We start from the raw sequence: 24,952 nt of genomic DNA, 5'->3' as shown, positions 1-24,952 counted from the left end.
CAGGCATAGCTGTCAACCTTCCCTTTTTTTTGCGGGAAATTCCCTTATTCCAGTGCCATTTCCCGCTGCTGTCCCGGATTGTTAGATATCCTGTAGACTGTCCCCGGGAGAGGTGAGGCTGCTGATCCCTTATTTTCCAGTCTGCTGATCCCTTATTTTCAAATTTGAAAGTTGACAGCTATGGCTGCAGGGTGGCATCGTCCCAGCTTTCTGAAAATATGTAGTGATGAGGAAACCAGTGACTGCACATCGGATCACAAGGAGACTTATTTGTGCAACATTCTGGATATCTTATAAGATGCCAGGTAGATTCCAATGATACAATAAATTCTGAGGGACAGCGCAAGGGGGCGCATCCAGCCTCGCAGCCCCCCCGGGCCCAACCCACAGCCAGCGAGCTCCGATGCCCAGAGAGGCAGAAAAGGGGGCCAGCCAGGGGGACTCGAGAGCGGCTGCCCTTTCCTGTCCCCGCCGAGGAGAGCGGAGGAGCAGCGGCCCCGTTACAACTTATTACCTTATATGGCATATGGCTAGCTAAGCTCCCCTCCCTCCCTTCTATGTTTTTTCTTCTTCTCTTGCATTACTGAAGCAGGAAGCAGGAAACAGCTTCTGGCCTACATAGCTGAAGCAATTGCGGTTTTAACCACAGCTGCTGCTGCTAGCTGCCTAACCACAACTGCAGCAGTTAGCTTGGGTCCTGATATTATTGAGATTAACGCTTCCCTCTCCCTTCAGTGCCACTGTTTAGAATTAGAGAATGGAGTTATCCAACCCCCGGCCCCCTGAAAGCAATCCTGTATAGGAAAGTTTATTAATGTTTAATGTTTTATTATGTTTTTTATATATGTTGGAAACTGCCCAGAGTGGCTGGGGCAACGCAATAAGATGTGTGGTGTATAAATAGTAAAATTATATTTATGGAATGGGGTGTCCCTATTTTCATCAGAGAAATGTTGGAGGGTTTAGAAAGGTCGGTTGCTGGAGCGAAGTGATTGCATGATCCCAACCAGCAGAGCTGGGAACTGGACTGCCTCCTCCAGCTACACATTCGGGCTGCAGGCATAGCTGTCAACCTTCCCTTTTTTTTGCCGGAAATTCCCTTATTCCAGTGCCATTTCCCACTGCTATCCCAGATTGTTAGATATCCCTTAGACTGTCCCCGGGAGAGGTGAGGCTGCTGATCCCTTATTTTCAAATCTGAAAGTTGACAGCTATGGCTGCAGGGAGGCATCGTCCCAGCTTTCTGAAAATATTTGCTGATAAGGAGACCATTGACTGCACATCGGATCACAAGGAGACTTATTTGTCCAACATTCTGGATATCTTATAAGATGCCAGGTAGATTCCAATGAAAGGATAAATTTTGAGGGACAGCGCAAGGGGGCGCATCCAGCCTCGCAGCCCCCCAGGGCCCAACCCACAGCCAGCGAGCTCCGATGCCCAGAGAGGCAGGAAAGGGGGCCAGCCAGGGGGACTCGAGAGCGGCTGCCCTTTCCTGTCCCCGCCGAGGAGAGCGGAGGAGCAGCGGCTCCGTGGCCTGGCGAGTTTCCCCGGAGAGGAGCCGGATTCCGCTGCAGGGACGGAGCGAGGAGTCCGAGGTGCAGGAGGGGGAGAGCAGGTGGGCCTGGCAGGATCAGGCCCCGAGTGGAGCCAGAGGCTGCAGGGCGCCCCCCCCCCAACCGGGCAGGAAGGGGAAGGGGCGCAGCGGAGGGGCAGGGCATCTGCAGGAGGGCACAGGGGCCCACATCTCTGGCTCAGGCTGGCCCGGACCCTGCCGGAGCCCCTGGGGAGCTGCTCCCTTCAGTCCTGAGCTCAAGGGGCAGAATGAGGGCTCCAAGGCAGCTGCTGCTTCCCGGTGGACGATGCATATAGTCGCTCACGGATCAGCGGCGTAGCTGGGGCTTTTGCCGCCCCTCTCCCTGTCCCTCCGCAGGGAGCCCCGTCCTCTTCCACGGTCCTCCCCACGGCGGAGAGGGAAGGGGAGGCGGGGGGGGGGGAGGAAGAGCAGTGCAGCAGGGAGGTGCCCCTCTCACCCTGCAGCCCCCTGACACCCTTTGCAGGCCACTACTCCTGCCCCCCCTTCCTCTGCCGGTGCCATTGATAAATCTATCGCCCTCCTTCGTGAATTGGTCTGATCGCCTTCGAAAGCTCTCTTTGCCACCACCATTACCGCATCTTGTGGCAATGATGTCCGTCAGGTTCATTTAGCAAGGAAATGGCTTCTTTTTCCTGCCCCAAATCAAGGTACACTGTGCCTACACATGGAGGTTCTGTTGTTCTGTCAAGGCTAATAAAACATCTAATAGATCTATTTCCCGGAGAACGCATCTGATCTTTTCCCAAGCTATCAAAGTTAGTGACCTCTTGTGTCTGCGTGTAAATCAGTGAGAGAGGCTAAAGGTTTTATTTCCACCTCAGTAATACAGCTGAGTTTTCAGATGAAGGCTGAGGGTTGAAGTGGGTGACAGTTTAGAGAATGCAGAAGAAAGGAGGATTCTTAAGATGTGTGGCATATGGAAATGAATTAATGATAATAAAAACGTTGAAGATAGTATTGTAAAAGACTGAGGAAGGCGAAATTGAAATTAGCTATTCATGTTCAGATTATTACTCATTTCATTTCTATACTGCTTCATATTTCTAATTTTTTTTAATAATAAATTTTATTAAAATTTTCACAATATCTCCAATCATACAATTTTCCAAATCACATATTTTGACTTTTTGAACCTCCCTCAGCTCCTCTGACAATCATTCATAATTAAATTTATACCTTCACATTCCTTAATTATAGTATCGCCTTCAAGTAAAATCTTTCTATCCTCGTTTACATTCTTGCAATATTCCTTATTTTTTTCACAAAGCTTCTTTAAAACACACTAGCGTTGTTTGTTCCTCACATACACACTTCAAATATTCTCTGAATTTTCCCCAGTCCTCTAGGAACTTGTGGTCTCTTTGAAGTCTGATTTTTCCAGTTAATTTATCTAGTTCTGCGTAATCTGTTAGTTTTTTTCTCCATTCTTCCAAAGTCAGTAATTCTTCTTCTTTTTTTATTGCCCCATTCTTTTTTATTAATTATTTCCAAAAAGAACACAAGATAACACACAAATACAAAAAAAATACACAGAAAAGAAAAATTAAAAATAATAAACGGCAATTATCATTTCCATATCAACCATATAACATAATCATCTCTTACGGGACTTCCTTCAGCCTGTCCATAAATCATTCGAAGCAATAAATAAAGTTACATGTTTCAATACTTATATTGTCATTATACCGATTCCTAATTCCTGTTTGCTTTGCACAATAACTCTTAGTCTTTCACAGTGCGTCTCTAAATCCCTTTAGCGTTATTTGCCCTTCACTAATACATTCCAGATAATCTACATACTTTTCCCAATCTTTGGTGAACACTTGGTCTCTTATGTATCTAACTTTTCCTGTTAATCTATCCAACTCTGCGTAATCCGACAACTTAGATCTCCACTCCTCCACCGTTGGGGTTTCCCGTAATTTCCACCTCTGGGCTAATACTACCCTGCTGCCGTAACCGCATAGTATACCAGTCTGCGATCTTCCTTTTTTATCTCTTGTCCTAATATCCCTAGAAGGAAGATTTCTGGTTTCTTTATAAACGTGTACTTTAATATCTTCTTCAATTCAGTGTGTACTTTCTCCCAAAATTGTTTCACCCTTCTGCACTCCCACCACATATGATAGAAATGTTTCCATTTTTGGGCCATCAATGTTCTCGCTGCTGTTATTGCGTACTGAAAGAGTTTACAGTCCCTCTTATTTATTTCATTTCTAGTTATTCCCAGTAGGAAGGTTTCTGGTTTCTTTACAAAGCTATATTTCAGCATTTTCTTTAACTCATTATATATCATTTCCCAGAGCCCCTTCACTTTCTTACACTCCCACCACATATGAATAAAATTACCCTCTTTCTCTTTACATTTCCAACATTTGTTACAGGTTTTATACATTGTTGCCAATTTAACTGGTGTTATATACCATCTGTATACCATTTTCATAACATTTTCTTTTAACATAGTACATGCTGTAAACTTCAGATTTTCATTCCATATTTTTTGCCAGTCTTCCATATCAATACTATACCCTAAATCTCTGGCCCAGTGAATCATTACAGATTTAACTTCCTCATCCATCGTGTGCCATTCCAATAATATTTTATACATTTTTGAGATTATCTTACAATCATTGTTAACAGTTTCCGTTTGAAATTTCGAATCTTTTTCTTTATACCCTTTTTCTTTCACATCCTTTTTAAACATATCATTTATCTGGTAGTAGTGCAGCCAATCAAATACATGTTCTTTTACTTGCTCGTATGGCTTCAATCTCCATTTCTCTCCTCCTTTTACCACTAAATCTCCGTAAGTAATCCAATTACTCCTCCTATTAATTTTCTTGACTCCCATAACCTCTAATGGGGATAACCAATGTGGAACCCCCATTTCTAATAGATTTTTATATCTGTCCCATACTTCAATTAACGATTTCTGGAAGATAGGGTTTTCAAACGATTTATAACCTTTTTTCTTCTCTTGCCATAGATACCCATGCCACCCAAATCTGTTATCTGCTTCATATTTTTAAGGAAAAAAATCTAATTAGTAATTAGAGAGAAATCTCATTGCAGTTTGTGTCCATAGGATGTTGAGAACATAAACTCTGTAGATCCAGGACTTCTCTCCTCCTGATAGTCTCAGATTTGATTGTTCTTTCCGATAGAACAGGAGGAACGAAACATTTATGGGCTTAAAGCTGCATTGATTCTGGAGGCCACATTCCAGTGAGTTTTGAGGCCAATGTATGCACATGCATGCACACACAGAAAAGAGATGCAGACCATAAAGTCACATGCACACACGCCAGAGGTGCTGCACACACTCACCAGACATGCCATCTAGCATACATACAAGTCTTGCAAACACAATCAGCATGTTTAGACCTTCCAACCCCAGTCTTGGGGGGAGGAAAAATAAGAGCACAAGAAGACCCTGCTGAATTAGCAATGAGATCTGTGAAAAAAAGTCCCTTCTGATTGTTCTTTAGAAATCCTCTTTAAAGAGCAGCCAGAGGGATCATTTATTTTCCTTTTGCCCCATTTCAGCACTGTGCTGGTTTGTGCTGAAATTGGAGTTGAAAAGATCTCTCTAAGGGCCCCTTAGGCATCTTTCTCTCCAGGACAGACAGAGATCTTCATCCTATGATCAGATCAGGAGATGGAAACGGCAGGGACTAGCAGGACACACCCTGAGGCTAGGCAAGCCATATGCAGCCAATGGACTGCAAGTTAGAATATCTTCAGTAAAGAGAGTTTGTGACCATCAAATATAAAATATTTTGGAGTGGGTTGTTTGATTTTGTTGACCAATGTTCCTTTTGTCTGTTTGTTTCTTAGACTGTGCAGATACCATACATTTAAAGCATGTGGCTTCCCCCAGAGAACCACAGGACCTGTAGTTTATTGCTAGAGTTCTCAACACTCCTAACAAACTGCAGCTGGCAGGATTTCTTGGGTAAAGTCATGTACTTTAAGTGTTAGGTGGGTCTGTCGCAGCCTTAATCGTATACAAAGATCTGCTGCTGCCTTTCCAACATGCTAGAAGTTGCAGCCAGGATCAGCATTCCCTGTCCACTGAACATGCCCAGTCCTCTCAATGGGTTGTTTTTGGATTTCCCTCCCACTGCCTTGGTCCCCCCCCAAAAAAAAATATTATTTGTACTTCCATAAACCAAGTCTTTGGATAACTTCCCCTCCTCCCTGGGTGGAGTCATTTGGGTGACATAATGATTGTCATTCACAGCCTGAACACCAGAAACAGAAAGAGTAATAATATATTTCAAAAACTGGCTAATGGTTAAAATGTGCTTTTGTTTTTATTCTTGGGTTTTATTTTACTTTGTGTCTAATTCTTTTCCAGCAGGGTGGTGTAAAAATGGAAGAGCAGGGACCCAGGAGACCCATTCAAAGGGAAAGACTGGAGTGCAAAGGAAGGAAACCTCCTGCCGGCCAAGTTGGGACCATCAGGGATCTTCTGCCTCGGGCAGATTTATTTCAAATTAATCAGGAGCCAGAGGAGGGGCAGCCGCAGCAGCACTGGGATGCCGAGAAGCAAGATTTCCTGAAGACGATGCAGCCCCCTCGTTCAGGGTGGGAAACCCCAAAGGCTCCCAGTTCTCCCCACTCTGGGGATGGTGTCCTCCCTTTCAGGGGAGCTGCGGATGCCAGTCGGTGGCTCAGTGGGAGAGTAGGGGGAGCAGACCAGACCCTGCTCCCAGACACTGAGGGGCTTCTGGGAAAGGTAAGTGCCCTCCTTCTTGTAAAGAAGCTGGTAAAATGCGGTCTTGACTTTGCTACCACTCAGTGGATTTGTAACTGGCTGACTGACCGAACCCAAAGGGTGCTCATCAGTGGTTCCTCTTCATCCTGGAGAAGAGTGACTAGTGGGGTGCCACAGGGTTCTGTCTTGGGCCCGGTCTTATTCAACATCTTTATTAACGACTTGGATGATGGACTCAAGGGCATCCTGATCAAATTTGCAGATGATACCAAACTGGGAGGGGTGGCTAACACCCCAGAGGACAGGATCACACTTCAAAACGACCTTGACAGATTAGAGAACTGGGCCCAAACAAACAAGATGAATTTTAACAGGGAGAAATGTAAAGTATTGCACTTGGGCCAAAAAAATGAGAGGCACAAATACAAGATGGGTGACACCTGGCTTGAGAGCAGTACATGTGAAAAGGATCTAGGAGTCTTGGTTGACCACAAGCTTGACATGAGCCAACAGTGTGACGTGGCAGCTAAAAAAGCCAATGCAATTCTGGGCTGCATCAATAGGAGTATAGCATCTAGATCAAGGGAAGTAATAGTGCCACTGTATTCTGCTCTGGTCAGACCTCACCTGGAGTACTGTGTCCAGTTCTGGGCGCCACAGTTCAAGAAGGACACTGACAAACTGGAACGTGTCCAGAGGAGGGCAACCAAAATGGTCAAAGGCCTGGAAACGATGCCTTATGAGGAACGGCTAAGGGAGCTGGGCATGTTTAGCCTGGAGAAGAGGAGGTTAAGGGGTGATATGATAGCTATGTTCAAATATATAAAAGGATGTCACATAGAGGAGGGAGAAAGGTTGTTTTCTGCTGCTCCAGAGAAGCGGACACGGAGCAATGGATCCAAACTGCAGGAAAGAAGATTCCACCTAAACATTAAGGAAGAACTTCCTGACGGTCAGAGCTGTTCGACAGTGGAATTTGCTGCCAAGGAGTGTGGTGGAGTCTCCTTCTTTGGAGGTCTTTAAGCAGAGGCTTGACAACCATATGTCAGGAGTGCTCTGATGGTGTTTCCTGCTTGGCAGGGGGTTGGACTCGATGGCCCTTGTGGTCTCTTCTAACTCTATGATTCTATGATTCCTCTCACCTGGGTTTCCAGCACCTGGAGGTCACAGGTCCAGTGCCTCTAGACATGGAGGTTCTGCTTAGCTTTGGTGGTGAATATTCCTCCTCCCTGCACTTTATCTCTAATCCACTTTAAAAAGGTTTGCTAGACCAAACCTTACATGGCAGGTTTGCGATCATATCTCCTGCTATTCTTACTTTACCTAAACAGCTGCAGGTGACTCTGAGTTTTATCAGAGCAGAAGCTGTGTCAGAAGAGGTGACCTTCCACCACCCCCCGTTTTCCTCCTCTAAATTGCCTCCATTTCCAAAATGCTCTTTGGTCCCCACTGAGGTAAAAATCTTGGCACGTCTTGCAGCCTCAGCAATCCCATGTGTAGTCGCATTAAATAAGACTGGCCTACCTTGCAAGGTTGTTGCAAGATCTATTAAGATAATGGCCAGGTTCAGATGACTAAATCACAGCCTGAAAAGCTGGGTTAAAAATAGGAACAGTTTTTAATGCATTGCTGCAGCAAAGTTACGCTAAAACCTAAGTTGACCCAAGATTAAAACAAAAAACTCTAGCCGCCACCACAGTCTCCTGGCCCCCACAACCAGAATGCATCACTCCAGGAAGGACCCCCACCCAACCTTTAGTGAGAGAGGGCAAAAGAGAAGGACTCTGCATGGGTAGTTGCACAAATTTACCAGCTGTGCTCCTGCACTGGCAGCAAGGCTAACAAACAGAGGAGCTGGGAACGTGCTGGTCCCATATCTCCCTGCTTCTGCCTCCTGACCTAATTGTCCCACCTTACCTCAAGATTGGGCCAGCCCTGAGGGTGAACTGTGATGAAACCAGGCACTCTCTTATGAGCCATAACTAACAAACTTTCCATTTTGCCCAAACTAGGAAACTACAGCTGCCAGCTAACTTCACCAAGCTGTTTTCACCAAGCTAACTTCAAACTGTGCTTGGTGAAAACAGGAAACTCTGGCTGATCAGTGGCTTCGTGGTTTGACTGGCTGATCAGTGGCTTCGTGGTTTGACTGATTCCACTGATAGCAGTAAAAATAGGAAGCCCTGTTGCGTTCAAAGGGGTTGTTTGGACAGAGTCTCTGATCAGCATGCCTAGCAGGACAGGCTTAAAAAGGTAAAGGGACCCCTGACCATTAGGTCCAGTCGTCACCAACTCTGGGGTTGCAGCGCTCATCTTACTTTATTGGCCGAGGGAGCCGGCGTACACCTTCCGGGACATGTGGCCAGCATGACTAAACTGCTTCTTGCGAACCAGAGCAGCGCACGGAAATGCCGTTTACCTTCCTGCCAAAGCAGTACCTATTTATCTACTTGCACTTTGACGTGCTATCGTACTGCTAGGTTGGCAGGAGCAGGGACCGAGCAACGGGAGCTCACCCCATCGCAGGGATGCAAACCGCTGATTATTATTACTTGCATCCTGCCTATCTGACTGGGTTGTCTCTGCCCATCTGGGTAGCTTCCAACAAAATAAAAACCGTCAAAAATTGCCTTGTAAAAGGCTGCCTTCAGAAGTCTTCCATTTTGTAGAAATGGCCTTCGGTTTTAAAGAATTGCCCTCTTTTCGAAATCATGTGGTGTAAACATGTATGTTGTCCTCTACGTCCAGACCCACACATAGTAGGAACAAGCAGTGCTTGCAAACTTGCCATCTAAGATGAACTATCTTGCAAACTTGCCATCTAAGTTGTTTACTCCTGACCGAAGTTCCTGTTTCCCAAAAGGACAGGAGGGGGAGCAGAGGAGGAAACGGATGGGTTTGAAGGCTCTTTCCACCAGCCGTCTCTCTCCCCTGAGGAACAAGAGCAAAGGGTGTTTGCAGGGCAGGAGGGCAGAGAAGGAGGCAGTGAGGGCAGAGGGAGCAGTGGGCGGATCCACCGCCTCTCCCAGGGGGTTCTGATGCAAGCAAGGGGCTTCCTTCTTCTCCATGCAAGGGCCACCCATGTATTCAAAGCAGTCCTTTGCAGATTAACTCTTAAGTTCCAAGGAATCTACTTTCAGGCCACTAATGTGCATACCATGCCAGCCTTAGGAAGCGAGGCGGGACAGGCAGGTGAAAGGAATTTGCAAGGGTGTTTGAAAATGGGTGGAGGATCTTGGGAAGGGGGTGTCCAGTTGGGGCTTCTTCAGGGGCAGCGGAATGTCTTGGGCAGGAGAATCCCTGCAGGGGCTCTCAGACTCCCTTGGCTTCTTCTTCCCTCCCTCCCAGGAAGCTGCAACTTGCTCTGGCTTCTGCGCTCCTCAGGAAGCTGAACCTGCAAACCTAGCTGAGACTGAACCTGCAACCCTGGCCAGGATGGAAGGAGGAAGATGGACGGTTGACCTGGTCAGGCTGTCTCCCGCATCCCTCCCCACAACCTCTGAGCATTCCCTCCCAGGACCCTTGGAGAAATCTGGTGAGTTCCAGGGAAGAGGAGATGGGGACAGGGATAGATGGATGGCGGAGGGAGAAAGAGGAAAAGATGGAGAGGAGACAAATGGAAGGAAGTTCCTGACAGGAAGAAGGAACGGGTGAGGCCTTCTCCGGAGCAGCTCTTTGTTTCTTGAATCCTTTTCAAGTCGGGGCAGATTTTCTTCCTCCAGGCTTTGAAACCTTAGGTGTTATTTCCATGGCAGGAATAATTGATGATAATGATGTTGCACACCAATCCTGAACAATGGGTGAAGGGGAATGGAAATGTTTCCCATAATTATTTATAATTAATGTATTTAAATGGTTTCTATTACCTTTATTTTTTATAGACAGAGTCAGAATGATACATTCCACCAGCATCAAAACACAATAGATGCATGCACCTCCCCAGTTTGGTGGGCTTAAGGGACAAAGGACCAGTTATCATGATACATGATTCCTGTGGCTGGAGGCTCTACACTTAGGATTGGGCATATAAAGTCCAAGAGTGTCTGGTATTATAAGCAAATTGTGTAAACTTGCCAATCTTACAGACTGGGGTTGTTTGTGAGAGTGAGTGAGTGAGTGGGATAATAATTTTAGCGCCCCTTGGTTCTCCCGCACAGACGCGAGACAACTCCAGTAGTAATTATCTCAGGTTTATTCCTCAAACTCATAAATCACTGTGGAGTTCAGTCTTCGGCCTGTTCATCCCAGATTGCAGTTGCCGAGTCCTCCAGCAAAGAAGCCCCCACTTTTGCTTTCTTTTCCCCTCTTCTCGCAGATTCTCTCGAGCCTACGATTTTTTGGACAGGCTATTTCGGGGGCTCTGTGTCAGAGCTCAAACTGAAGATAACAGTCTGTGCCCCCCGGCACCCCCTCTTCCTGCTCTTTCTTCTTTCCTCCTGCTGCAGCTTGGCTGCTCCTCCCATGCTTCACATTCCAACTGAATCACATCTCTTGCGCTCTCAGGCTCTGTAAGCGGAGCCACGAGAGGCTTGAGATTCACGTCCCTAAGCTTCCATGGAGATACTGTGGTACAACCTTGGTGCAAATTTCAAAATAAGTACACAAAGCCAACAAAGAGACTCAGAAGTTTATAGTGGCACCAGCTTTCCTGGTCAAGAGTCCACTTTGTCAGACTGCCGCCCACAGAAGCTTAGGCCATAATACACTTATCTGCCTTTAAGGGCTGCAAAAGATGAAAAAACAGAAGCGTAGTTCATCTATGGAATCCATCCTACAGGAGACAGTGAGAGCCAGCAACTTGGATAGCTTGAAAAAAAGGATAAGACTGACGTCTCTGCTCTGCCCTCGCGGTCCTAGGCAATAATGCTTCTTAATACTAGTTACTGGAAAGCACCGGAAGGCAGAGAAGACTCTTGTGCTCCAGTCCTGCTTGCCAGTTTCCCACAGGCATCTGGCTGGACTCTGTGAGAAGAGGATGCTGGACTAGGTGGGCCTTTGCCTGATCCAGCAGGCTCTTCTTAGGTTCCAACATAGTGCAATATTTTTACAGTTACATGTAGCACTTAAGTTTTATTTATTTCACAAGGGAAATACTGTTACTTTAGCCTGAGATCATTCACTTGAGAAAGAGAAATAGAGATGTGTCTAATAAACCAGTTCCAGCATAGATCTGTATTATAAAATGAAGATGCCTTAGTAAGTGTGAATGGAGTGATCATGTATTGCTCTTGCTATTATCTTGCCATTATTAGCTTTCGTAAAATTTGGAACCTCGAGAGGATAGTGGAGAATGAAGGTGTTACAATGAGAGAAGGTGCAGACTGGGATTGACAGGTGTTCAGTTCCCTTTTTGTCTTTCTTGAAAGTCTAACAGGATTCTCTTTCCTCCCAGACTCCCAAACAGGTGAGGAAGATGAAAGTCAGAATTCTATGGAGCCACCTGTGAATTTATGCGAAAGAACAAAGAAATTGAGGATACAACAACGAACTCACACAGGAGAAAAACCATTTAAATGTATTGAATGTGGAAAGAGCTTCGGTGAAAGTGGGAAACTTAGAAGACATCAACGAACTCACATGGAAGAGAAACCATTCAAATGTATTGAATGTGGAAAAAGCTTCATTCAAAATGGAGACCTTAGAATACATCAACGAACTCACATGGAAGAGAAACCATTCAAATGTATTGAATGTGGAAAGAGCTACAGTCAAAATGGAGACCTTAGAATACATCAACGAACTCACACGGGGGAGAAACCATTTAAATGTGTGGACTGTGGAAAGAGCTTCAGTCGAAGTGGCACACTTAAACGTCATCAGCGAAGTCATACAGGAGAGAAACCATTTAAATGTATTGAATGTGGAAAGAGCTTCATTCAAAATGGACACCTTAGAATACATCAACGAACTCACACAGGAGAAAAACCATTTAAATGTATGCAGTGTGGAAAGAGCTTCAGTCATAATGGAGCACTTAAAGTACATGAACAAATTCACACGGGGGAGAAACCATTTAAATGTATTGAATGTGGAAAGAGCTTCGGTGAAAGTGGGAAACTTAGAAAACATCAACAAACTCACATGGAAGAGAAACCATTCAAATGTATTGAATGTGGAAAAAGCTTCATTCAAAATGGACACCTTAGAATACATCAACGAACTCACACAGGAGAAAAACCATTTAAATGTATTGAATGTGGAAAGAGCTTCGGTGAAAGTGGGAAACTTAGAAGACATCAACGAACTCACATGGAAGAGAAACCATTCAAATGTATTGAATGTGGAAAAAGCTTCATTCAAAATGGAGACCTTAGAATACATCAACGAACTCACACAGGAGAAAAACCATTTAAATGTATTGAATGTGGAAAGAGCTTCGGTGAAAGTGGGAAACTTAGAAGACATCAACGAACTCACACGGGGGAGAAACCACTTAAATGTGTGGACTGTGGAAAGAGCTTCAGTCGAAGTGGCACACTTAAACTTCATCAGCGAAGTCATACAGGAGAGAAACCATTTAAATGTATTGAATGTGGAAAGAGCTTCATTCAAAATGGACAGCTTAGAATACATCAACGAACTCACACAGGAGAAAAACCATTTAAATGTATGCAGTGTGGAAAGAGCTTCTTTCATAACGGAGCACTTAAAGTACATGAACAAATTCACACAGGGGAGAAACCATTTAAATGTATTGAATGTGGAAAGAGCTTCATTCAAAATGGACAGCTTAGAATACATCAACGAACTCACACAGGAGAAAAACCATTTAAATGTATGCAGTGTGGAAAGAGCTTCTTTCATAACGGAGCACTTAAAGTACATGAACAAATTCACACGGGGGAGAAACCATTTAAATGTATTGAATGTGGAAAGAGCTTCGGTGAAAGTGGGAAACTTAGAAGACATCAACGAACTCACATGGGACCCACTGTCTGATAGTGGCTAGATTCAGGATAGGAACAGAGGAAGTTGCCTGGTACTGAGTCAGACTATGATTGGAGGGAAGCCAAGATGGCGCCGAGGCAAGTCACGCTCTCTGGCGCTCACTTTTGTTCTTTTAAAACCTTATCTTAATTGCCCTCCGGATGCCAATTTCTAACAAACGGAAAACATTTTAAAGACTCTGAGCACTTTTATAATTCCTGTTGGCCCTGCGAGCTTCAGCTTGTCCCAGCTTGTCTTCAGCTTGTTCCAGCCTACTCCCTCCCTCCTTATCAGCTGCCCGGTCAAGGCTTCCAGAGAGGAGAAAACGCTGCTTCCTGAACTGAGAGCAGAGAGAGAAGAGGTATAAAGACAGAACTGTGAACTGCTTACCCGACCAACGGTGCCTGGAGAAGGTGGGAAGTTTTTAATCTACACAATAATTCTACAACAATGTGTCGGATAGGACCCTCTGGAGGTTTGGAAAACCGGCTTCAGCAAGATATCGTTCTGTGCCCTGCCTTATGTGGTAGGCCTCTGAAAGACTGCTTAGAAGGAATCAGTGAATCAGCCCACAGAAAGTTTCCCTTCTGGGGCTCTTGGATATCCTTCGTTCTGTATAGGGCGGTGAGAGATGGCCTCTAAAGACTAACCTGGGGCCGGAATACAAGGTTATCATAGCTGTACATGCGCTATAGCCAAACCCCACTATTATCCTTTTCCAGCTGCACATAAATTGCCTAAATAAGGCAATTTTAATTTTAATGTAATTTTTAGCCGTTTTATTACTGCTGTCCCTTTGGCAGCATTGTTTTTATTATTATATTCTGACTAGGTTGCTGCGTTTGTGAAACAGCGCTGGTCGCATGATTGAGGTGAAAACTATAGGCTTAGGACAATCGCCAAGATCTAAAAGCAGAGAACTCAAAATAGAGAAATATACTGAGGCTGCTGACGAGCACATCAGGAAGCTGCTGCAAAGAGCAGGTGGGAATATAGATTGATATCCCCACTTGCCCCCCAATCTAAGGCAGTCACACCTGGGGTAAACTGCCCTCTCTTTATATCAAGACAACTTTTACCATGGTTTTTACTAGAAGAACCTATAAGGAGTTGGGTATACTGCCTGACTCGGCAATCAGCCCCCCGGGCCCTGGTAAAAGACAAAGCAAAATCACAAATTACTTTCCTAAGATGGAGGAGGGTAAGAGTCCACAAAAAGAGTTAATTCTTGATGAAGTAATACCCCCCTCTCTTACTGTTCTTGATTGGACGTCTTATTCTAAAGAGATATATCAAGATACTGGAAATATTAACTCCCCATGCAGCCTAGCGCAAGAACTAGCTCTAGCCGAGGAACTTCAGGAGGGAAATACCTCTATTACTAAGGAACAGCTGCCCACGGAAGAAATTACATCAACCCATCAAAACCAGATACCTATTCCAAAATACTCTCAAACAGAATTGAGTGACGGCCGCCCTTTGGATTATTCCCTAGCAATAAGTACTGATCTAGCCAACATAAAAAATTACTTAACAATAACAAATGGGCTACTGCTGACGTTAGTAGAAAATTTCACACCTCAATTAAAAGAGATAAAATTAAATGATTTGCCCCAAGAACATAAAACAGTTGAGCTAGAGGGGACGAACAAACCAGTAATAAATAAGAATCTGCAAAGACACAACTCAAGGGTAAAAGTGAAGAAAAGTAAAAATATCAAAACAACAAGGAAAGTCAAGTATACCCGCAGTAATCGAAACATACATTGGCAGAAATTGTTTAAACTTCTGCCCTCGGCCCCAAATAAATCGACCACACGGGACAGTAAAAAGAAGGGTAAAAAGAGGGAAACAAAGATAGTTACACAGCAACCGGCTAAGGAGGACTTGCCAAGGCTGACTCCAGTAGCAAGTGAGAAGGCAGAAGTAACAATTCAGTCCCTGGATAACCAACTATTTAACAAACCTGATGCTGCGGAAGTAGAGGCCTCTACCTATGAAGGCAATAAAACACTTAGCAAATTGAACAGTGGGGAAGAGGAAGCGCTTAGTAGAGATGATACCCTCCTTCAGTCCTGGCAAGCTTCCAGACAGGAAAGAGATTGGAATTTGATCCTAAATCCCCAGAAATTGGTACTCACGAACTTCCCGAAGCCTAAGGGCTTCCTTACAGGGAAACAGCGAATAATGAACTTTGTATCTAGCCTAAATGACATACTGCCGGGAATGGTTAATTTTAATGACATCACCTTGGTGGAATATCTGTTAGGGTGTGAAACCTAAGACGCTGGCAAGTTAGCAATGTTATGTGACTTTAAGTAGTCAAGCTCGTTAAGTTGTTAAGTTGCTCAGTATATAAAGAGTGTTTGTTTTCTCTGCCTGAGGGGCGTGAAGCAAAAATTTCTGAAAGCTCCGGAGGTGTTTCTGTTATCTTTCTGCAATAAACCTGTCTTTGGAAAGACAGGCTTCCCTGTGTCGTTATTCCTTTGCTACTGAGACTCTGAAGCTTGTACTGCAACAAGAATCTCTGCACTGGACTTAATTAATGCTCTGCAAAGAGAACTGTTGCTGGTTGCGCAGTGGAAGCGTTTACTGGACCAGTACACAAACTCTCTTAGGTTATGGATCCTTCTACGTTTCTACAGCTGTATTGTGTGCAGAGAAAGTGAAAGCAGCTTTCGGATGAGAGAAGACCGGCTTGGTCGTAAATCCAGCTCTTAAAGGAACTGAGAGGCTGCAGAAAGTTGAGAGAGCTGCGTAAGTGAAGATTTACAGCTTCATTAGCTGCAAAAGGCTAGCTTGACCTCCCGTTGTGTTTTTGTTTTGTTAATAAAAACAGAGGACGGTGGTAGGTTGCTAGTGAAGAGACGGAGGGAAAAAGTTTAAAAGGCTTCAGAGGAGGCTGGAGGCGTCTGAAAAGTGAGTAAAACAAATCCCAAGGGGAAAGAGAAGCAAGGGCACACAGAGGGAGTAGCAGCAGACCCCAAGAATGGCAGTGGAAAATTTCCAGGTTCCCTTTACAAAGTTGAACTCTGCTAATTACGTGCAGTGGTCTAAGAGGGTTCAAGTCTGGTTGGAAGCCAAAGAAGTGTGGGCTGACTATGTCCAGAGGCGAAAGCTGTTTGTGGCTGTTGCAGCAGATGCCACAGCAGAGCAACAGGCTGCTGCACATGCTCAGAACAGGGAACATGATAAAATGGACACTAAAGCTAGATGCATGTTGATGGTATCGATAGACGATTCCCAATTACCTCATGTGGAAAATTTAAGGTCTGCATTTGAAATTTGGGAAGCTCTTAGGCGAATTCACCATAGAGCCACGCCCGGAGAGAAGGTGAACATTATACGTGCTTTGTATGAGTTGAAACTGAAGCCAGGGGATAGTGTGGTTGAACACACGTCACAGATGACTGAGTATTTCAACCGACTGTCATCTCTAGGTGTGAATTTTCCTGAAAATATTAAAGTTTATACTCTGCTTAGCAGCCTGCATGCAGGGTTTGAAAACTTAGTACTAACTTTGCAAGTTTTGCCAGAGGACCAGCTGAATATGAATTATGTGACTGGTAGATTGTGTGAGCAAGAATATCAACATCATCGAAAACGTATTGATAATTCAAATACCCCAAGGGTTGGATGTTCAGATAATTCCCAGCTTGGGGAAACTAGCAGGCAGAGCTGTAAGGAAGCCTCACAAGTGTCTGCTATGGCCAGCAAGTCATGTTTTCGATGTGGCAGCAGGTTTCATTTGATAGCAAAGTGCCCAGAAAAGCAACAGGAATTTCAACAGTCTAAGGCCAGTTTCCGGAGCTACAGGGGAAGACGACGTGAGAACTACAAGAATCAATGATCCAGAGGGGGAGCAGGTGCTGATAAGGGACTATCTGCAATGGCAGCACAACAGAGTCCTAAAAGGAGCCAACAAACCTTGAAGTGGATTATTGACAGTGGAGCAAGTCACAGTTTAGTTCCACCTAGTGGCAGCTTGATGAACTGCAAGACATTGCCAGTTGCAAAAACTGTGACTATAGCAGACAATAGTAAACGAGAAATGAACCTTAAAGGCACAATTTATGTTAATTGTTTGCAAACTAACCTTCCTGTTTTCATTCTTCCAGGAATGAAGAATGGACTTCTGAGTGTGTCATGCCTGGTAAAAAGTGGTTTTAAGGTTGAGTTTGAAAATGATGTGTGCACCATTTCGAAACAGGGGAAGGAACTAGTTAAAATTCCCTGTGAGGATGGGCTTTTTGTTTTGGATGAAGAGCAGTTAGCAGCAGGTAGATGTTCAACAGGTGAAGCGCAAGCTAAGTGTGTAAATAAGGCTCCTCATACAGGTTGTGCACATCTACTACACAGAAGGTTAGCTCATATATGCTTTAAGTATGTAAGCAAGATGCCAGATTTAGCTGAGGAGTGTAACATTAAACCCTGTCCAAATTTTCTGGATTGTTGTGCTTGTAAACATGCTAAGGTTAAGACATGTAACTATCCTAGATCTGATAGAGTAAGCAAGAAACCCTTTGAACTTGTGCACACAGACGTGTGCGGCCCTATGCTAGTCAAATCGCTTGGAGGTGCGAGATTTATGCAAATTTTGGTGGATGATTTTTCAAGGGCTAGTTGGGTTTTCTTTCTGAAAGAAAAATCACAAGCAGCTTCCATCCTGATGGATTGGATTGAAGAAGTCGAATGTAAATTTGACACCAGGGTACGTAAAATACAATCAGATCGTGGTGGGGAATATGTGAACCACACGCTGGAGACGTGGTTAAAAAGGAAAGGTATAGTTCATAGACTTACCAATCCCTATTCACCACAGGAGAATGCAGTTGCCGAAAGAAAATTTCGAACATTACAGGAAGCCATTGCTGCTTTGCTGTTTGATTCTGGACTTCCACAGCAGTTTTGGGCTGAGGCTGCACTGTATGCAAATTATACTTTTAACAGAGTGTACAATAGCACAGTAGGCAACACTCCTTACTTCATGCTATTTGGGGAAAAACCAAAAATTGATCATCTAAGAGTTTTTGGATGTCGTGCTTATGTGCTGGTGCCTAGGGCACAACGTAGGAAAGGCGATCCTAGATCTAAAGAAATGTTTTTCTGTGGTTATCAAGCAAACACAAAAGGTTGGAGATTTGTGAATGTAGAAGGCAATCAAACGAAAATCACAATCAGCAGAAGTGCGGAATTTTGTGAACAGGATGGTTGGAATAAAATTCATGGAAATCCTGACATACTATTTGATGTGGTGAACAGTAACAATGAAACTCAGGCCCCAGGGCAGGTATTAGTTCCAGAACAGGCTGAGGAATTTGAGTCTGAGGACGAGGGTGAGAAATCGTCTAGTTCACCCAAGTCTGTAAAGTCAGAATCTTCTAGCTCTAAAAGTTCACCTGTACAGCAAGAGAGACGTGTAAAGTCAGAATCTTCTAGCTCTAAAAGTTCACCTGTACAGCAAGAGAGATGTGTAAAGTCAGAATCAGAAAGTTCTTCAACTACTAGTGACAAACAGGTGACAACTAGTGATTCTGGGTCAGAGGGGGAAACTGAAGGAACATCACAGGAACTGTTAAGGCGTTCCAAGCGTGCCAACAAAGGTATACCTCCTGAAAGGTACCAAGCTATTAGTGTTTGGGCTGGTTTGGCAAATTGCGAACCTGAAAGTTTTGAGGAGGTTGAGCAATTACCCCAGGAGGAGGCCAGTAGGTGGCGTGAGGCCATGCACAAAGAGTTGAATTCTATGAAAGAACTGGGTGTGTTTTCCATCACCAAACTGCCAGAAGGTACCAAGGCAGTAAGTTGTAGGTGGGTGTACAGGATAAAGACAACAGCGATGGGGAAACCAGAGTACAAAGCAAGGCTTGTAGCTCGAGGTTTTACGCAAAGAGAGGGGTTACATTATTCCGAAGTCTATGCACCCACTTCAAGGAGTGAAACCCTACGGGCACTATTAGCAGTTGCTGCTCAGAAAGGGTTCAAAGTGAATCAATTTGATGTCTCTACAGCTTATCTTCATTCAGACTTGGCTGAAGAGCTCTATATGGAGCTACCGCCAGGATTGAAAGTTGGTAAATCAAATCAGGTATGGAAACTACATAAATCTATTTATGGACTCAAGCAATCTGCTCATAATTGGAATGAGTGTTTGAATGACGTTTTGGTAAGCATTGGTTTTAGCAGGAGCAAAGCTGACAATTGCTTATATTTCAGAGGTTCAGGAGATGCTCAAGAATCTTTGCTTGTTTATGTAGATGACCTGATTTATACTTCAAAGACACAAGAACAAGTAAAAAAACTAGCCAAGGAGTTAAATAAACACTTCAAAGTTAAGAATCTTGGTGATGTGAAGGTCTATCTTGGTGTTCAGATAGATAGGACCAAAAATGGCAGTTTCCTACTGAATCAAAAAGGCAAGATATTGCAAATGTTGAAAAATGTTGGGCATGACGGAGTGTGCAGGTGTTAGAACACCAATGGAAATGGGTTTTGTAATAGACAATGAGTTCAAGGTTAGTGCTGAATTCAAGCGTGCTGAAATTTTTCAGTCAGCACTGGGAAGCTTACTTCATCTTTCGCAATGGAGTAGACCAGATATTGCTTACGCTGTTAACTTAGCAGGGAAGCTTCAAAACCTAGTGTAAATGCATGGAAAGGAATTCAAAGAGTGTTAAGATATTTACAATACACCAAAGATTTTTGCCTTGAATTATCTTCTGAAGGACAAGCACAGATTACTTGTTGGGCAGATAGTGATTGGGCAAATTTAAAGGATAGAAAATCAGTGTCTGGCTGTGTAATAAAATTTGGTAACTCTCTGATTGGGTGGAGATCCAAGAAACAGAACCTGATTGCTTTGTCGTCAACAGAAGCTGAGTTCTGTGCCTTATCTGAGTTATGTAGAGATCTAGAATTTTACAAATGCTTGGCACAAGAGATGTATGAAAAGGCCATCACTCCAATCACTGTGTCTTAAGTTAGCACAAAATGGGCAGTTTAAAGGTCGTACTAAACATTTGGATATCCGCTTTCAAAATGTTTGTCAAACGGTAAAAGCAGGAATTGTTAAATTAAATTACTGTCCCAGTCATGAAAATCAAGCTGATGGTTTTACAAAACCGCTTGGGTTTCAGCGGCATGAAAACTTTTGTGAAGAAATGGGTCTGAAGTAATTTTGTTTTTGTATTGCCAGCGAGAGGGGGTGTTAGGGTGTGAAACCTAAGACGCTGGCAAGTTAGCAATGTTATGTGACTTTAAGTAGTCAAGCTCGTTAAGTTGTTAAGTTGCTTAGTATATAAAGAGTGTTTGTTTTCTCTGCCTGAGGGGCGTGAAGCAAAAATGTCTGAAAGCTCCGGAGGTGTTTCTGTTATCTTTCTGCAATAAACCTGTCTTTGGAAAGACAGGCTTCCCTGTGTTGTTATTCCTTTGCTACTGAGACTCTGAAGCTTGTACTGCAACAAGAATCTCTGCACTGGACTTAATTAATGCTCTGCAAAGAGAACTGTTGCTGGTTGCGCAGTGGAAGCGTTTACTGGACCAGTACACAAACTCTCTTAATATCTACATTATGATGGTCACTCAGTGAGAGCACTGACTACTTTTAGGGATCAGAACCTGGCCAAGTTTATTCTTAGGTCAAGACCTGCCTTCTTAAAAGCACAGATAACAATACTTAGGCTCTTTGAAAATAAGGCTCCTTTGAGCCCCCTTTTGAAAACTAAGCAGGCAAATCTTAGAAAGGGGAAACAACTCTCAAAATTTTGGCCTGACAAACAGAATCCGCAATGCCTTGTGAGCAAAGGTGAGGATTTCTTTACTATGGAAGAAAATATCCTAATTGACAAATTCTGGATGTTCCCACCATTAATACAAACTGACATCTTGGGAAGACTAGACAAGCTAAGAGATAAGCTGGCCGAGAGAGCTTCAGGCAACGAGGTTATTAAGGGAGACCAAAAAAAGACCACAACACGTAACCTTCAGATTAAAGCGGAGATTAACTTTCCACCAAGAGAGAATGTGCCACCCTTCAAGGAGAGCACTCCATCACCCCCCCGAAGGAGAAATATCCCTAAGGTGACCCCACCAGACGTATGGGACAAAATGAGATACCTAGATGAAACAGAACTGGGCCAAAATCAGGCCGCAACAGAATATCCACAGAAGGAATTTATGCATAATAAAGATCCGGTGTTCACAAACGTGAGCACTTTGCATCCACCTATTGAAATCGTAGAGCGGCTGGATAGCCCGCCATACAAAGACGATAGGCGACCGATACATAGAGCAACAAACCCTAAAAGTACGTTAGCTAATAATTGACAAAGACTCGACTATGATAAAGCCAATCTTAAATTTTTATCATGGAACATTGCTGGTTGGCTCAACAAGGCGACTGACCAATCATTTGTCAATTTTATTCAAGATCATGATATAGTCTTCCTGCAAGAGACATGGCTAACAGGGGACTTAGATGTAAATGGTTTTGCCTCATTTTCGCTTGCAGGTTCACCAAGCAACAAAGGGGGACGAGTTAAGGGAGGGCTAGGCATTCTAATATCCACAAGGTTGAGAGCATCTTTCATCGAGTTGGAGCCTCTGAGCAGTGTGGCCATGGCATTATTAATGAAATGCAGATATTGCACACTTCTATTGATTAATATATATGCCCCTCCCCAAAGAGGCAAGCAGCTTATCAAAAATATCTGGCATAGGCTAGAATCATATGTCGATGAGCTAATGAATCAAACTCCTGCAGCGGCAGTGCTGCTGGCTGGGGATTTAAATGCCAGAATTGGCCAATCAGACGAAGCGTTATATGCTCATTTCCATGACGTACCTCCCATTTCTGAAGAAGCCCATTCTATTCCCCCAAGGCTCTCAAAAGACAAGGGCTGCAACTATGCAGGCCTATGCCTTCTACGTTTTTTCAACAATCTGGATCTGACTGTATTAAATGGTCGTGTCGACAGAGAACCCAGTGGGGAATTTACATTTATATCCAACATGGGAGCCTCCACTATCGATTACGTCCTGGTGTCATCTAACCTTTTGAGCAGAGCACGGGAATGTAAAGTGGTGGAGAGGGTTGACAGCGACCATCTACCGCTCTGTTTAATACTGGATGTAAGAAAAGATTTATTTTGCTCTGATAAACTTGTAGCCCCATGTTTTGAAAACATGGAGCTAAGATACTCACGTATCAAATGGTCCAGCAAATTGAGTGATGAACTATCGGAAAGACTTCACTCAGATACTTTTCTTGCTAGAAAGGAGAACCTCGTTAATTCCCCAACTCCTGAGGCTAGATTAGACATGTTCCGGGAACTGATTTCGTCCCTACAACCTTATCTGACCAACAAAAAAACGCCATGGCAATCTCTACACTCTAATAAATCCAAACCTTGGTTTGACCAAGAATGCATGGCTATGAAACGCCTCCTGCTGGATAAGTACAGGAACTATAGAGCAGCGAACTTACCTTCGCTTCCATTAGACTGGTTTGAGTTAAAACGCAGTTATAAAGCTTTGATTAACAAGAAAAAGCTCCAGGCACAAAGGGAGGAATGGCAGTGCCTAGTGGAGGCCTCCTGAAGGAAAGATTCTGCCACGTTTTGGAAAACAATTGCAAAAAGCTGGAGAGACTCCCCAATTGAAATCGAATACTCTATACCCGCTGGAGCATGGGAGGCCTACTTCCTCTCATTATATTCATCAAATCAACTGGTCCCAGTTCTGCTTCCTGCTTCAAGTGAATTTGGCAAGGAATGGCCCCCTGTGACCACAGAAGAAATTACTGGCCTTATTCAATCTCTTAAATCAGGGAAAGCCCCGGGTGCTGATAATATCCCACCAGAAATTCTTAAGGCAAATGTTGAATGGTGGGCCCCTGTGCTAGCCGCCTTGTTCACTAGTATAAATCAAGCAGCTATTATCCCCGAGGACTGGGGTTTAGCCATCATCATTCCAATATTCAAGAAAGGAAACAGAACTGAGCCAGCTAACTACAGACCAATCAGTCTATTAAGTATTATTAGTAAACTGTATGCTGCTCATTTATGTGATAAATTAGTGGAGTGGATGGAAAGAGAGCATATTCTATCAGAAGCTGGCTTTAGAGCAAAGCTGGCTTTAGAGCAAAGCATTCAACCATAGACCAGGTCCTTATCCTTCAACACCTGGCAGATAAATATTCTAGAAAAGGGGGGTCTTTATATGCAGCTTTTGTCGATTTTAAATCGGCTTTTGATCTAATACCAAGGGATAGACTCTGGGAAAAGCTTGGCGCTACAAACATAGATAAACACTTATTACGCCTTATTCGTGGTCTGTACGAAAACACCAGAGTGAGGGTAAGATGCGATCGGTCAGGCCATCTAATTAAAGAAATTCAAACGCACTATGGGGTTAAACAAGGATGTCTCCTCGCGCCAATGCTATTTAATTTCTACATCAACTCTCTAGCAGTAAACATGGTGAAAGAAAATGCCCACCCTCCCAAACTGGCAGGTTTGCCCCTCCCGGTGCTTCTGTATGCGGACGATGCAGTCCTACTCTCCTTTTCCTGCGTTGGCTTGAGGAAGCTTTTGAGATCACTTGCTGACTATTGTCAAGTGGAACAACTATCAATAAATTACAGCAAATCTAAAATTATGGTGTTTTCAAAAAAAAGAAGGAAACACAAATGGAGAATAAATGGTCAACCTATTGACCAGGTAGCAACTTTCAAATACCTGGGAATAACTTTTCAGGAAAGGGTCTCGTGGCACCAACAGATGAAAAACGCCATTGCCAACGCAGGAAGGGCCAATAAAGCCCTTACAAGATTTTTTCACGGGAAAGGGGGTAAATACGTTCCGGCAGCCTCCCAGGTTTTTGCTGCAAAAATACTCCCACAACTCACTTATGGATCCCAGGTTTGTAGTTTTAAAAATTTTGCACCTATGGAGGCATTTCAAACAAAATTCTATAGGTGTCTATTGGGGATCCCCCCCCGTGTATCTAATATAGCTGTCCACTTAGAAGTTGGACAACCACCCGTTAACGCGCGGTTGTGGATTCTAAAGATACACTATTGGTTAAAACTTATTTTTTCCCCGGCCGGTCTGGCTCCTTTAACACTCTTAGACACCTTTCATTCTACCTGGAAAGCTTCCCTGTTTGAAAAGATAAGAAGCTTGGGATTCTCCCCGCAGATCTTGATAGCGGCAGGATATGAGAGAGCCAAAAGTCAAGTGCTTCAACGCATTAGGGACATAGAGTTGCAATGTCATATGGGCAAAATGGATAAACATGCCATAATTAGAGACTTTGGGAGAGGGTTTTCACCCGCAAATTATCTGGCTGATTTACAAATTCCTAAGTACAGACACTCCTTTACCCTGGCCAGATTCAACGTTCTGCCCTCTGCCCTGCTGCTAGGCAGATATGAGGGCAAACCATATGAGTCACGTGTTTGCCCATGTGGCTCATCGGAAGTGGAAACAAGTCTGCATGTATTGCTGCACTGTAGTTACTACGAGGATCTACGCCTGACCTTTATTGCCCCAGTTCTACAAAAGCTTAAACATGAACCAGAACTCCAACGTATGAGAGCCTTGGTAGAAGATAAGGTTCCTGAAATTACGATCAATGTTGCCAAATTCTGTATAGCCGCTATTAGGCGTAGGAAACAAGAGCTTTCCAATGTCAATATGCAGGGGAAG

General features: G+C 43.9%; 1 protein-coding gene across 2 annotated transcripts; it reads left to right on the top strand.

Moving 5' to 3' along the window:
• The first annotated feature begins 1,418 nt into the window (after window positions 1-1,418).
• Window positions 1,419-15,703, top strand: LOC309336725 (uncharacterized protein). Of its 2 annotated transcripts, none has more exons than XM_081852962.1 (3): window positions 1,419-1,598; window positions 9,666-9,852; window positions 11,710-15,703. In XM_081852962.1, the coding sequence occupies exons 1-3, from the start codon at window positions 1,437-1,439 to the stop codon at window positions 13,254-13,256; spliced, it is 1,896 nt and encodes a 631-aa protein (XP_081709088.1). In that variant the 5' UTR covers window positions 1,419-1,436; the 3' UTR covers window positions 13,257-15,703. The 2 variants fall into 2 exon arrangements, with proteins under 2 accessions (XP_081709088.1, XP_081709089.1); XM_081852963.1 differs by lacking the exon at window positions 1,419-1,598 and adding an exon at window positions 8,421-8,570.
• Window positions 15,704-24,952: the final 9,249 nt, after the last annotated feature.

This window comes from Podarcis erhardii (assembly GCF_964252035.2).
Source record: "Podarcis erhardii genome assembly, chromosome: 2".
Taxonomy (NCBI): Eukaryota; Metazoa; Chordata; class Lepidosauria; order Squamata; family Lacertidae; genus Podarcis; species Podarcis erhardii.
The sequence above is the reverse complement of the archived record's forward strand: the minus strand, read 5'-3'. Positions and strand labels throughout refer to the sequence as shown.

Coding starts and splice junctions, on each gene's coding strand:
- LOC309336725 (XM_081852962.1), top strand. CDS start 1,437: ATGCCCAGAGAGGCAGGAAAGGGGGCCAGCCAGGGGGACTCGAGAGCG. Junction 1,599..9,665: donor GACGGAGCGAGGAGTCCGAG/GTGCAGGAGGGG, acceptor CCTCCCTCCCAG/GAAGCTGCAACTTGCTCTGG. Junction 9,853..11,709: donor AGGACCCTTGGAGAAATCTG/GTGAGTTCCAGG, acceptor CTTTCCTCCCAG/ACTCCCAAACAGGTGAGGAA.